Consider the following 14,384-nt stretch of genomic DNA (forward strand, 5'->3'; position numbering starts at 1 on the left):
TCATTTTGCCGCTATAAATTTACCACTATTTATCAACTCAATTAATCGCATCATATTTCAATTAAATTGAGTCTATATTTGGCCAAATATATTTGGAAATCAGGGCAAGAAGTTTCACATTTTACATTGCTTTAGAAAATACTCAATAGGTTTATTCATTTACTTATTCATCTATCAAACATTTGTTTATTGAAGGCCCAACATGTACATGACTCATAGAGCTAAACATTCAAATGAAGGTAACAGATAAGCTATAAATATTTATTTAATAGAATAGGTAGTGACAAATGATATGAAGAAAAAAGACCAGATCATGGAATGAGAGAGGGAAATGGTGGTCAGGAAAAACCTAAGATATCAATATGAAGATGCTGCACAAACATTTGTATATGTGTCTGGAATTCAGGGAATAGTTTCAGGATACATATTGATTTGAGAACCATCAACATATAAATGCTACTATAACCCACTAGACTAAATGAAATCACCTAAAAAGGAAAGTATATATAGAAAAGAGGTCCAAGAGACAAATATATGTTACTTCAATGAAATAAATGACACCTACAAAACCAAGTAAATATGTAACTGTATGAAGTGATTTCGATGCTTATTGAGTTGCACAAATTCTAGTCTCCAACAGAACAGTGAAAGGAAATCAAACTTCGTGAAAGCAGTAGCATGATATTCTGACATACTAGATATATAACATAACTGTTAATCTATAGATTCCTCTTAACATTCTATGTAAGTAATAAACAACATACTACATCCCAGAATTATAGAATTTTTGTCAATTTTATTGCTATGCCAATTTAAATCTTATCCCTAAATCTTATAAAATGGAAAGTTATCATATTTACAACAGAAAATTCAATTAACTTTCTTTCAAGTGGAAAGATCATTTATTTAACTGGGCCCCTGACATGATTTTTTGAGAAGTTAGAGTGACTATATACAAATGAAATTTCTATGAATGTCTTTCTTACTTAGCCTGTGTATCTAATAATCTTGCTTTTCTATACCTACATTTTAGTATTAGTTCAAGATTTGGTTGAAGCTATTTCCCCTAGGGTATTACTTTATATAAAAAAATCAACATCACCAGGGAAAGCTGTATAAAGTAGAGAAACATTATATAATTTTTATTAAAAATGGTCATGCCAAAAGTACATGCTCCACTACCTAGAAATATATCCTTTTTGAATTGTACTTCCTTTAAATATTGCCAAACCTATAAAGATGATTATAATAATCAATCTGTTTTTTTAAATCTGTTTCATATATAAATTGCCTTGCACACATAAAATGTTTGTTTTGGGTGCTTCCTAGGTGTGTCCAGGGAACAACATATTTTCACAACGGTAATTATTCCATGAGTACCTAGTAGATGGAACACAAAAGTGGTTTAACTCAGTTTAATTTTACCATATGCAATACCAAACAAATTCGTTGCTTTCTTATGGAAATTATTTTCACAACAATAAATGTTAGTTTGAAGTGGAAATATCTAGCAACTTCTAAATGACTTGGGGGGGAAATAGAAAGTATTTTCATACCTGCTTTATGGCAGTTACTGTTATCACAAAGAATAATGGAAGTCCACTGGTGATTGGACTGGTAGGTGTATCAATCATAAGCTAGATTTTAAACAACAAAAAAATGCAGAATATTATTATTTTCATATTGTACACACCACACTATTAACATCTAAAATCTCACACTGGGAATTCTGAGAACACTATATAAAGTGTATATCATTGTCCAAAGTAAAAAATAATAGAAGAAGGATATCATGCTCAGAGTTTAGTTTACAGTTTCACCAAATTCACTTTGTTGGCTATTATATGAAGTTAGTAGAGTATCTTTCATATCCACAAAAATTGCTAGAATGGACTCAATCACTCTGCCTTTTAAACAGAGTACGTAAGGTCTTCCTTAGTATTTGCCTAGAAGCAGAGCTATAGCTGCTCAGAGCCTCATTTTACATTTCTTCGCCCCTCTTAGTAAATGCTGAAAAGTCTGTCAGCAATTTTACCCTGGAATTCAGAACAAATTTACCACTTAAGAAGAGAGAACAAGGGATGGCACGAGGAAAAGGATTTTTTTCTACAGTGATTCTGTTACATATACAGAGCCAGAGGGGGTAGAGCTCGGAAAATGATGCCATAATTATGATCTAAATCATACAACTGAGGTTTTAATAAATTGCGGGAGAAATTTTTGCAGTAATTATATTTGGTTAGTTTAAAAAAATGGATCTAATGGCTTATTAATGCTCCTTTACTCTGAATAGGCCAATTAAATTAGTTCTATTCCACAGACAAGCTGAATTCCTGATCTTAGGTAGTAAATTCACAAATGCATGGGTTATGTGGACATGGTTAGTTTAAATTCTCACTTTTCTAAGAAAACCAAGCTGATGTTCTATTGACAGAAAATCAAAAGTTCCTTCTCTGTTCATGAAGGAAAGCAATTTTTTTAAAAAGTAAATAAATGTTTCCTTAAGCTTTAAAGTAATCAGTTGGCAAATTTTTTCTTCTTCTAAAATTCCAGGTTTTATGAGAAAAAGTTCAGAATTTACACAAAAATTCAATGCCACACTAAAAGAGACTGCTAATGCATCATCAGAAAAGAACAACCCCTTTAAAAGAAAACATTATAAAAATCATTAGTTTTAAATCTTGACTTATACTCAAGTTTTATAAGCTCTTCTCTTGATACCTTGATATTAGAGGGAAAAAAGCACAATGTGAAAATTAAGAAACTGTAAAAGAGTTTATAATGAATACAGATTTAAGAAAATAGTACCCAGAATAAAAATCTATACTCATGGGGATTCTTAAAAATTACAATAAAAAAAGTAAAATAAAAATAAAATTTCAACTGAAAACAAAGGAAAAGCCAAAAAAAGATTTTTCGTGGACAAGACGGTTCCATAGGCAAAGATGTGCCAAAAACATGTGCTGTATATTAAAAGCCAAAATACTTATGTCTTGAGGCAGAGCAACTGAAATATAAAATTGGCTTTATGGTTATTAGCACCACAGCATATCAGTGATGAAACAAAATAAAATTAATCTTAAAATTCAAAAGGTTATTTTTCAGGAATCTGCATGTGGTTTAAATCATGACATTCACTGATTACAATGGGGAAGCTCTGCAGAAAAAAAAATGGTCTCAAAGTCAAATAATTTAGAATGCAATGTAACTTTTCCCTAAAGATCTATTTCTAGAAATCATTCTATAAACTTAATCTATTGAATGATAAATCTTACCTGAACCAAAAATATAATAAGAAAATAAAAGTTTGCCACTCTTCTGAATTGTTCAAATAAATTTTTTGGAACAAAATTCCATACAGTATACTAAAAAAAAGAGAGAGATGGATGAATTAATATTTAAAATAACACACATTGTATTGATGTAATAGTAAGAAAAGTAAAATCAGACTAAGTTCTTAGACAAATTATATAACTCTTGATGCTACAAATATTACCTAGCTTTTAAGAGTTTCAGAACCTTTATTCTATTCTTTTTTTCTTTTTTTTTCTTTTTTAATTTATCCAGATTCAGCTTTATTCTGAATTAACCACCTATCAAGAATATATGTCAAAAGAGTAGAAAAAGATGAAGGAGCCAGCCAATCAAAAAAAAACTTCCCTGGCAAGTGGGAGGGACAGCATATGGTTAGGATCCCTGTTTAGGGAAGGAAATGTCCAGGTCATGAATTTATAGGCAATTTTAATGTAATTAAAAAAGATAAGATAAACTGGAACCTATCCATTTTGCTACTATTAAATTCTTGAGTTTTTAGAAGTTGGAGATGGCAGATCTAAAACATTTAATAATTTATTTTGGACTTTGGTTACACAAAACTGAACTAATGTTAAAAATAAGAGCTGAAAAAAATGCAGACACTAGATACAATTTGTTTTCTATTTTATTTAGCTCAGTCTCAGAAATAAAGGAAATGGTATAATTCATTATTCCTTGTTAAGTACAGACTATGGAAAAATAACCTAGTGTGTGAAAAAGATTTAAAAATACATAACTGATCACTGGTATAACGACCAAGAATATTTCATAAAGGCATGAAAATTTGTCACAATGTCAATTATTAAAGTAAGACAGTCACTAAAATGATCTTAGAGTAATCTCTCTGTAACCTACTTTGTGCCTCTATGAAATGAGGATAATAAAACCGTATCATATAGGGTTGTCAGAAAGTTTACATGAGCTAATATATTTATGAAGCATCTAGGACAGACACTCACTCATACTAACCTTTATGTGTCTGTTGTTGTATTATTGATCAGCACATAAGTAGGGAAAAACAGTGGAAACTTTACTTGTGTCACTAACTGCTCACTACACAACTTCATATATGAAACAGGAAAACACTTTGTAGCACTGTTACCTTATCCTATGCACATTCTCTCAGTAGAATGTAAGATCCTCGAGGCTAGGAACATTGTTTTATTTACTGCTCTATCTTCAGCACTTATCCCTACTACTCCATACATAGTTGAAGATCGAAACTTAAGCAGAATATACAAATACATACATATATACATACTTAAGGTTGAAATAATTTTTTTTTCAGATAACTATACTGATGTCAGGCAATGAAGCCTTAATGGTTACTGACTATTTGAAAGTTTCTAAAGAGGCAATTTACCTAATTTTCTCTGGTGCAAAGTAAGATGGTTCTAACTTCTGAATTTTCTTATTTGAAAAATTCACTTCTTAATCAGTTGTTTGAGACCTGAAATATCTTTTCCCATATGAAGAATTTTATAAATAGGGTTAGGTTCCCAGAAGAGCCCACAAAGGCCAGTTTGACCCACGGATATATAAAGAACAGTATAATACCTAACAACATTTCTTTCAGGTGAAATTATATTTTCAGTTCTAATCTGAAATATCTGAAACATATTTTCCTTTGGTAGTGGTACCACCAGTGACTCCAGAATCTGAGGTTGGGGATTATGTTCAGGGCTCTGGAGAGAAGAGAGGTAGATGCCTTCTAGTCACTGCTCAATGTGTACATGAGATGGTAACTTTGGGTCATATCATCTCCAGCTGACCTTAACTAGAATAAAAACACATTTGTCCCCACAGGGGTCAGAGTATTCCAGGTAACTCCCTTGGTCACCAAATCAAATACACAAAACTTCATGGGAGTCAAGTTGGCAATGTCCTAGGTTTATATCAATCTATTTAAATTGTAACAATAACAACATGTTTTGTCTTCTAGAATCTCAAAAAGAACAATTACATAAATTAAAAGTAAGGTAATTGGTTTCAGGATATTTTCTTTGGCTAGTTCAACAACACATGGAAAAACTCAGAGTAAATGAAAATTTCTTATAAAAATCAGCTTACAAATGTTAGGGATTGTTGTTTCCAGGTTTTCTAAAATACAAATATATTAACAGACTGAACAAGTCTAAATTCTTGTGCTTACCCTATCTTATGTAGATGAGGAACTACAGTAGAATAAACATTAAACAATATAAAAATATTCTAAGGAAAAATAATGATTATGCTTTAAAATTATTTCAGTTATTATGTAATATGGTCAACAAAAATAGAAGTATAACTTCTTTAGAGCTACGTATATGACTATACAATTGGCCTTTTTTCCCTCAAGTTCTGACATTAGTAAGAAAACCAAAACAGTTATGAAACTAAATCTTTTCAAACAAGTTGAAATTTAAGATAAGTTAGTTACTATGGTAAGTTAAACAAGGAGATTGTACTTACAATGTGCAAGACACTTGTACTATAAGAGGAATAAAAAGTTTTAATATTAGGGAAATTAAGAATAAAATATCAATAGCTATATTCATAAATAAAGTAAATGAAGAAATACATAAAGAATTAAAATGAAAAGCAGTCAGTGACGGGCACCTGAGCATCTGCCTTTTGGCTCAGGTCGTGATCCTGGGTCTGGGGATCAAGTCCCACATAAGGCTCCCCAGAGGAGCCTGCTTCTCCCTCTGCCTATGTCTCTGCCTCTCTCATAAATGAATACAGTCTTAAAAAAAAATGGACACTGTCTATATAAATACCCACATTCCTGAATCTGTGGTCAAAAACATGAATTTTACATTTCCATAAAAACATGAAATCTACAATCTCTGCAGAAACATAAAATCTACATTTAAAAACATGGTTATTGGGCAGTCTGGATGGCTCAGAGGTTTAGTGGTGCCTTCGGCCCGGGGCCTGATCCTGATGACCCGGGATCAGGTACCATGTCAGTTTCCCTGCATGGAGCCTACTTCTCCCTCTGCCTGTGTCTCTGCCTCTCTCTCTCTCTCTCTCTCTCTCTGTCTCTCATGAACATACACATAAAATTTTTAAAAAATAAAAAAAATAAAAATAAAAACATGCTTATCAACATAACATCACAGCAAAGTCAAAGTAGTTGAGAAGTTCAACATGGGCTTATGCAATAACAGGTAATCTGGTTTGGAAGGATACATGAGAAAGTGTGAGAAAGCAGTAGTGGAACAATAAGGGAGTAATGAGAGAGAAAGTCTTCATACGCTAAAAAAAAGGGGGGGGCATGGTTATGTAAATATCTACATTTTTGAAACTGTGAGAAAAACAATACTGCTGCTTAAGAATACGATCATATAAAAATATTTAACCCCAAAAATGTTTTCCAGGACACTCAGCTTTCAATACTGGCAGAGGACTAAAGTGGTCTTATAACTCCCAGCAGAAAAGTTACAAAAACCAGGTTTTAAAAATGGGTCCTAGAAAGTATCCGAAATACAGATAGAAACTGGAAAAGAGTTTAATTTAAAAAATGGACAGGAAAAATGGAAGGAATATGAATTGTGAACTATGGCTTCTTACCCTGCAGACACTATTCAGCTCTCACGGTTTGTGGCAGCAAACCATAAGGGAAAACTACACTCTTACCACAAAATATGACAGAGATTTGAGTTCAGGGATGGAAAAATAGATGGAAATTTAAAGGGAAAATACTGTAGTGAAAGAACCATGCAAGGAAAATGACCCAAATTCAGAATGCAAACTATCCAATCCCAGGCTGACAGCTAAACTCTGCAGCAAAAGGGAGTGAACTACTGATATGTGCAACAACAAAGATGAATCTCAGGATAACTGTTATGTGCAAAGAAACCAGACAAAGAAGACTCACACTATATGACTGTATTTATATGAAATTCTAGAAAAGACAAAACTATTGTTATAGAAAGCAGATCAGTGGTTGCTAGTGCTAGAGGCATGGAGGAAGGGGACTGGCTGCTAACTTTTTAGTAATGGATATATTCTATATCTTGATTTGTGGTGGTCACATGTTGTTATACACTTGTCAAAACTCATCAAATTGTACACTTAAAATTGGTGAATTTTACTGTATTTAAATTATACTCAAAGTTTAAAAAAATTTTCAAGGACTTTAAAAAAAAAAGATTTTATTTTTATTATTTTTTGAGAGAGTGTGTATGTATACATGATGTGTGTGTGTTAGTGTGAAGAGGGGTAGAGGGGGAGGGAGAGGAAGAGGGGAAGAATACCAAGCAGACTCTGCACCAAGTGCTGAGTCCAATGCAGGGCTCCATCCCATGACCCCAAGACCCTGACCTGAGCCAAGACTATGAGTCAGACACTCAACCGAGCCACCCAGGCACCCCTCAAGAAGGACTTTTATTTCTTGCATAATTTACTAAGAACTGTGTCATTAATCTAAAGCTCTTCTACTACCCTAGATTCTAATAAATCTACTTCCTGCCCTCTGCTTTACAACCACTGTCCAAAATGACAGATGTCACTAATAGGTATGTTGCATATGTAAATAATGTGAAAGATGAAAAAAGGGCAGAACAAAGAAAGCTTGGCCTAAGACAATATCCTTGGAAAGATGAGATTAGGACTTCAGAGAAAAAATTAGCCATTCTGGAAGGGAGAGGAGGACAATACAAAGATTTTTCTTAAGCAACAGCAATGATCTAAGGAGAACTTTACCCTTAGTCTCTTTGATTCATATTCTCTCTAACTGCACTGTTCAACAGGTAACCACTAATTGCATATGGCTAACATTTAATTTAAAGTAAATTAAAATTTCATTAAAAATTAGGTTCTTGGGCAGCCCAGGTGGCTCAGTGGTTTAGCACCACCTCCAGCCCAGGGCGTGATCCTGGAGACCCAGAATTGAGTCCCGCGTTGGGCTCCCTGCATGGAGTCTACTTCTCCCTCTGCCTGTGCCTCTGCCTTTCTCTCACTCGCTCTGTGTCTCTTGTGAATAAATAAATAAAATCTAAAAAAAAAAAAAAAAATTAGGTTCTTCAGTTGCATTAGCCACATTTCAAGGTCTAACTAGCCCTATATAGTTACTGGCTATCATAGCAGACAGCATAGAAAATGTTTCCTCTAGCAGGAGAGAAAATTAATTCTATTGGGACAGTATTACTCCGTAATTTTCAGTTTCAAAATAAACTAAGACATCTTAAAAATATCATAGAGAAAAAAATGAAATGAGGAAAAATATGTGAGTGAAGCAGTACCTTGGTACTATAAAATATTTACAGAGAAGTAGTAAAATTGGAGGAAGTCAGGCTTTAAAGTCACACAGAACTGAGTTCAAACTCCAATCTTGTGACTTACTAATATGCAACCCTAGGTAAATTATTTCCCAATGCTTTAACTGAAGAAGCAAATATAAAATAATCATAACACTTTATAAAAGCTACCTCAGAGTTCTAAGAATTAAATAATATGAGATGATGTACCTAATACAGCACCTGGAACACAGTATAAATACTAGTTCCTCAGTTTAATTGCAACTAAGGATAATTTTTGGCATGTTAGTTATCTGGTATTAGCAATTGGCAACTCCTTTTATTCTACAGTTCACAATTTTGGTCAAGATAAATTTGCCAACCACAATTCCCTTGAATTTTTAAGGATATAAATGTATACTAGAATACACAAATCACTTTTTAAAACAAAATGGAACATACCTATAGTTTTAATATTGTGTTCATGCTTACCTTAGATGAAATGATCCGGTTATCTATAAATTTCTGAGGTGTGTAAAGGCCATTCTGAGGAAACCTGTTGGCTATGTAAATAGTTCTTGTGTCACTTTGATGTGGTGGGTCAAAACCCTAAGACCAAGCGAAAGAAAAATATTGATCAACAAGGTTAGTTATGATTCTTTACGGGTGGTTTTATTTAACTAATCAGATTGTACACATTATTACTGGACTTGAACTGCATATAGGCTCAATCTATCTAATTCTTAGCAGAGTTACACCATATATATTTTTCTTTCTCAGGTAAACTAGTGTATTATCTTCAAGTATAAATTAACTAGATAATACATCTGGTAACGAAAAATAATCTATACCCTGTTAGAAATGTTATCAAAAGGGGGGAAAAATCATGCAGAGGATCTACACAAGCATTTGAGGCCAAAATTTAATTCTCTTGGGTTCCATGTCTTTCTTAAGATGGATTCCTACTAAGTGATATGGAAATCCTGTGTAGCAATGGCCTAGTCAGCATCTACCATATTTGATGACAAAAGCTTATTATTTTATTTCTTCCACACCCAGATCAACTTGGGTTTCAAAGAGCTTTGATCCCACAGGACTCACAATGCATTGGATAGGGTCTCGCTAAGATTCATTCCATACAAAAAAAAAAAAAAAGATTCATTCCATACAATCATCTCTTTGTGCTAGTCATACTATCAACCAAATTCCTGAACTATGGATATAGAATTCTGGCCTGATAATTGGGAAACCATCTCTCAAGGTACATTTAGTAATGATATCCAGTGTAAAAGTTTTCACTGGAACAAGAATACTGTTACTCCATTCCCACAGTATTTTCCCCTTTTCAGGTGGCCAGTGAATCTTCAATACTCCTTTGGCAGATCTTGGAGATACTTTGACAGGCTGAAAGTAACCACCAAAAGCAAGGCCTTTTGGGGGGCTTCTATCTGGTAATGATTTGAAATTTCTCAGATTTTCATTTTTTTTCATGGTGGTCAATAGCTATTTACTATGGCTACTAAATTATTAAAAAGTTAACTAAAGTTGGTATTCTTAATATAATGATCCACTTGTAGATATTAAGGACTCTACTTTAGTAATCTACTAAGTGATGTGACTGACATTCAATGCTTATTAGCATCCCTGTAAAATTTCCATTAAGCACATACATACAGACAGTGGAAATTCCCATATTACCTATAGGTATATTTTGTTTAGTACATCAGAATATTAACAGTGCTATGTTTAGGTTTTAACTGCTCTTATTTGTGGTTTTAAAACAGCTAGTACAAGACTGTGAAAATTAAATGCATTTGTATGCTCCATAAAAAAACCATGAAGTTTCATTTTATTTGTTTATGCTATTTATAGTGATGACCACATTTTGTGGATGTGAATGTGCCATTATGTGTCTGATTTCAAAATCAGTTTCTTCAAAGATAAAATGTGGTATGCATATTTATCTTCCTCATAAATTCTCCTTTAAACATTTCACAATTGTTCCTTATAATTATTCATGGGGGGATAAGGCAGGCCTCAAAATTGGAGGTGGAACTTATTGCTCTATCTAGAATATTGCAATCATCTTAAAGATATATACCATTTATCCATTCAACAAATATTTAGAGTTTAAGTACCATGTTGATCCATGCAGAATCATGCGACTTGTTAATTACTCAAGTAAATTATAATATGCTCCAACTCCATAAATAAATGAATAGACAAAGAGTTTGCATGCTACTGCTATAATCTATGGCTGTATTTCTCAAAGGGGTTCATCGGAAATTTGCCAATAAAGGTCATAAAGTTACAAGAGGGACAGACACACAGGTAACTGGAACATTAGACCGCACGAAGCATATTTATTCCACATTCACTCTGTAACCATGTAAAAAGAACAGCAAGTTACATACCATGTATGTAAGTTTTTGGGATAAATTAAAGAAGAAAAAAGAAATTTGTGGTTCTGAAAGAATATGTAAATCTTTTTTTTCTTTAAAGAGAGACAGAGCACACATGCATCTGTGTGCACATGAAGGGGGCGCAGAGGGAGAGAGACAAAGAGAATCTTAAACAGGCTCCATGCTCTGTGTGGAGCCCAATACAAAGCTTGATCTCATGACTGGGAGATCACAACCTGAACCAAAACCAAGAGTCAGATGACTGATCCACCTAAGCACTCTAACAATATGTAAATCTTTAAGATGTCAAGACAATTGAGACTGAGAACCACTGATGCAGAATTTTATTTTTTGCTAAATTCTACCAAGACCGGAATGTATTACTATTACATCTAAAGTTAAGAAACAAAAAGCAAAACAGAGACTTCCCCAAGTTATATATGTTACTTATATACATTACTATTACAACGTCTCATTCATGGCCTTCTAGGAAGCAAATACTCATCCTTCTCTATTCATTTCTATTGGCTATACCAGTAATCACATACTAAAGTTTTGAAACTTCTTAGATTTCTACAATTATTTCAAGGGGATATATTGAAATATTTCAAAAATAAAATCAATTTTAAATTAAGCTGAATTTTAAATGCAGAATAACTATATTCCAAAATATCATAATTTAACATAATTCCAAAAGGAGAATGACAAAGTTTCCCTTATTTCCAAAGATGCTATAATGTCCACTTAAACATTTTCAGTTTTTTCAGGTGTTAATTAATTCACCTGATCTCATTCAATCATTTTATAACCAATGGTATGCCTATATGTATGTGTATTTTTTCTACACAAAATAAATTTTATACTTATATTTATGACTGTATAAATTTTATATTAGTTGTGTAGGGACAGCTAGATGTCCTTTATGGAAAAAACCTCTAACACTTCAGTTCATTAGCATCACCTTCTCTGCAACAAATTAAGCCAACCACAAACAATAAAAATAAAAGAACAAAACTTCCCCAAAATAAAGAGAGTGACTTATAGCAGGATCTATAAATGGGCTTCAGGTCTATGAATCTCTGAAAATGTATGCAAATGTGCAAAAAGTGCATTTTTCTGGTGAGAGTGAGATTACTCAGCCAACAGAAAGGATGAATACCTACCATTTACATTGACATGCATGGAACTGGAGGAGGGTACTATGCTAAGTAAAATAAGTCAATCGGAGAAAGACAATTATCATATACTTTCATTGCTATACAGAATTTATGAAATAGTGCAGAGGACTGTAACAGAAGGAGGGGAAACTGAATGGGAAAAAATCAGAGAGGGAGACAAACCATGAGAGACTCTTAAGTCTGTGATACAAACTGAGGGTTGCTGAAGGGGAGGAAGGTGGGTGGGGGATGGGGTAACTGGGTGATGGACATTAAGAAGGACACATGATGTGATGAGCACTGAGTGTTATACAAAACTGATGAATTACTGAAAACTACATCTGAAACTAATGATGTACTATATGTTGACTAATTGAATTTAAATAAAAAAAGAAGCTTAAAACCACTTACCTAAAGTCTTGCTCTATAATCAGTTCTCCATCTCTATATTGCAGATTTTAAAAACACAAGAGAATCTTTATGTTTCAATAACATCTCTACTCTTTTTAAAAGGAGTCAAAACAAACATGTTATCAAAATTAACTGTATAACTATACTGTTAGTATGAGGTTAAAGTACAGTTCCACACTTTTCTAGCAAGCATTTCACCACAATTCATAGCACTGAGAAACAAGTACAGTCTGAACTTCCTAATCACTAGGTCAAGGCTACATGCCAGGGTTGGCACACATTACATTTTCTGTTGTCATCTCAGACTACCCATTCACACCTTCCGCCCCTTAATGCTAGCCTGCTCCATTTTCCTCTGATTTCATCTTGCCCTGAGCAAAGAAACTGAGATAGATTAATGCTTTTCTAATCACCCTGATTCTATTTTAATTCCTACTAAAAAATAGCATCTACGCTTTGGAAGCACACAAATTTAAACTATTTAAAAATAAAAAACTCTCATGTTCTATAAAAGTATGAAATTCAAAACCTCTTTTCAGTCTGGATTTGTGAGTATATGTTAAAGTCACAGGCATAAAAAAAAAGTGGGTAAGGTGGAAAAAAATCTCAGGATGGCTTCTTGGGGAAGAACTGACAACACATGGGATTGGTTTCAAAGAGACTCCTTTAAAAAAAAAAAAAAGAGATTTTATTTATTTATTCATGAGAGACACAGAGAGAGGGAGGCAGAGACACAGGCAGAGAGAGAAGCAGGCTCCATGCAGCAAGCCCAATGTGGGACTCGATCCCGGGACTCCAGGATCATGGCCTGGGCCAAAGGCAGGCGCTAAACCACTGAGCCACCCAGGGATTCCAAAGAGACTCCTTTTGTAACCACAAACTGTTGAGACCTAGGGAAATCAATCTAGCAAACAGCTTTGTAATTTTTAGAAGTTAGTCTTTGGCACATCGCTGTACTTGGAATGAATCACATTATACGTTTTCATACCAAATATACCAGCCTCTCCATAATCTTAGAATCTCAAAGATTTTATGAAAAATACAAACATTATGAATAAAAGCACTAGCAAGGGACTAAAACCATAGTCTTATAATTAAAATTGTTACACTTTCTTAATGTAACTAACAAAACATCATCTTTAGAGTTCACAATGATCAATGTAAATTTGTGCTTCTTACTCTTATGTGATCTATTTCTTTTAAAATATAAAGAAAAGGTTTCGCCTGGGTGGCTTTTCTTTTAAAATATAAAGAAAAGGTTTACGCCTGGGTGGCTTAGTGGCTGAGCCTTTGACTCAGGGCCTGATCCCGGGGTTGGGGATCAAGTCCCGCATCGGGCTCCTGCAGAGAGCCTGCTTCTTCCTCTGCCTGTGTCTCTGCCTCTCTCCGTCTCTCATGAATGAATAAATAAAATCTTAAAAAAAAAAAAAAAAAAGAAAAGAAAAGGTTTCAAAACAAACCACACACCAAAAACCCCACCAAAACTAAAAAAAAAAAAAAAAAAAAAAAGTTTCAGTCAAAATTGCAATACCACGGTTTTTAAAATAAATGAATAAAAGCTTTATTTATATCACACACTTTATTGTATGACAGAAACTAATTTTTGTTGGATGTATGCTCCAATGTATAAAGGCACTGAAAATGGCCTAGCAAAAAATATGATACTGGGGAAGAATGACTTAATGTATTTTACCAAATCTATAAATTTAATTGTGAATTACTGTTTACTGGACATAGACTTTAAATAAAAGATATCTAGGGGATACCTGGGTGGCTCAGTGGTTTAGCGCCTGCCTTCAGCCCAAGGCATGATCCTGGGGTCCAGGGATCGAGTCCCACATCAGGCTCCCTGCGTGGAGCCTTCTTCTCCTTCTGCC

General features: G+C 33.7%; 1 protein-coding gene across 5 annotated transcripts in view; it reads right to left on the reverse strand.

Moving 5' to 3' along the window:
- The window catches only part of ATP11B (ATPase phospholipid transporting 11B (putative)), a 114,754-nt gene that overhangs the window by 79,210 nt on the left and 21,160 nt on the right, over positions 1-14,384 (reverse strand). For 4 of the 5 annotated variants that reach the window (XR_003236290.2, XR_003236289.2, XM_026007226.2 and 1 more), the window contains exons 2-4: positions 9,030-9,146; positions 3,276-3,365; positions 1,557-1,637 (exon numbers count right to left, since the gene is read on the reverse strand). Coding sequence is in view for 3 of the 5 variants with exons in the window: in XM_026007226.2 (XP_025863011.2) it covers positions 1,557-1,637; positions 3,276-3,365; positions 9,030-9,146 (288 nt within the window). In the remaining 2 variants the exon portion in view is untranslated. Of the gene's footprint in view, positions 1-1,556; positions 1,638-3,275; positions 3,366-5,766; positions 5,786-9,029; positions 9,147-14,384 lie in introns of all 5 variants that reach the window. The other variant, XM_072752597.1, reaches the window with a different exon arrangement.

Source organism: Vulpes vulpes, chromosome 3, assembly GCF_048418805.1.
Source record: "Vulpes vulpes isolate BD-2025 chromosome 3, VulVul3, whole genome shotgun sequence".
Classification (NCBI taxonomy): domain Eukaryota; kingdom Metazoa; phylum Chordata; class Mammalia; order Carnivora; family Canidae; genus Vulpes; species Vulpes vulpes.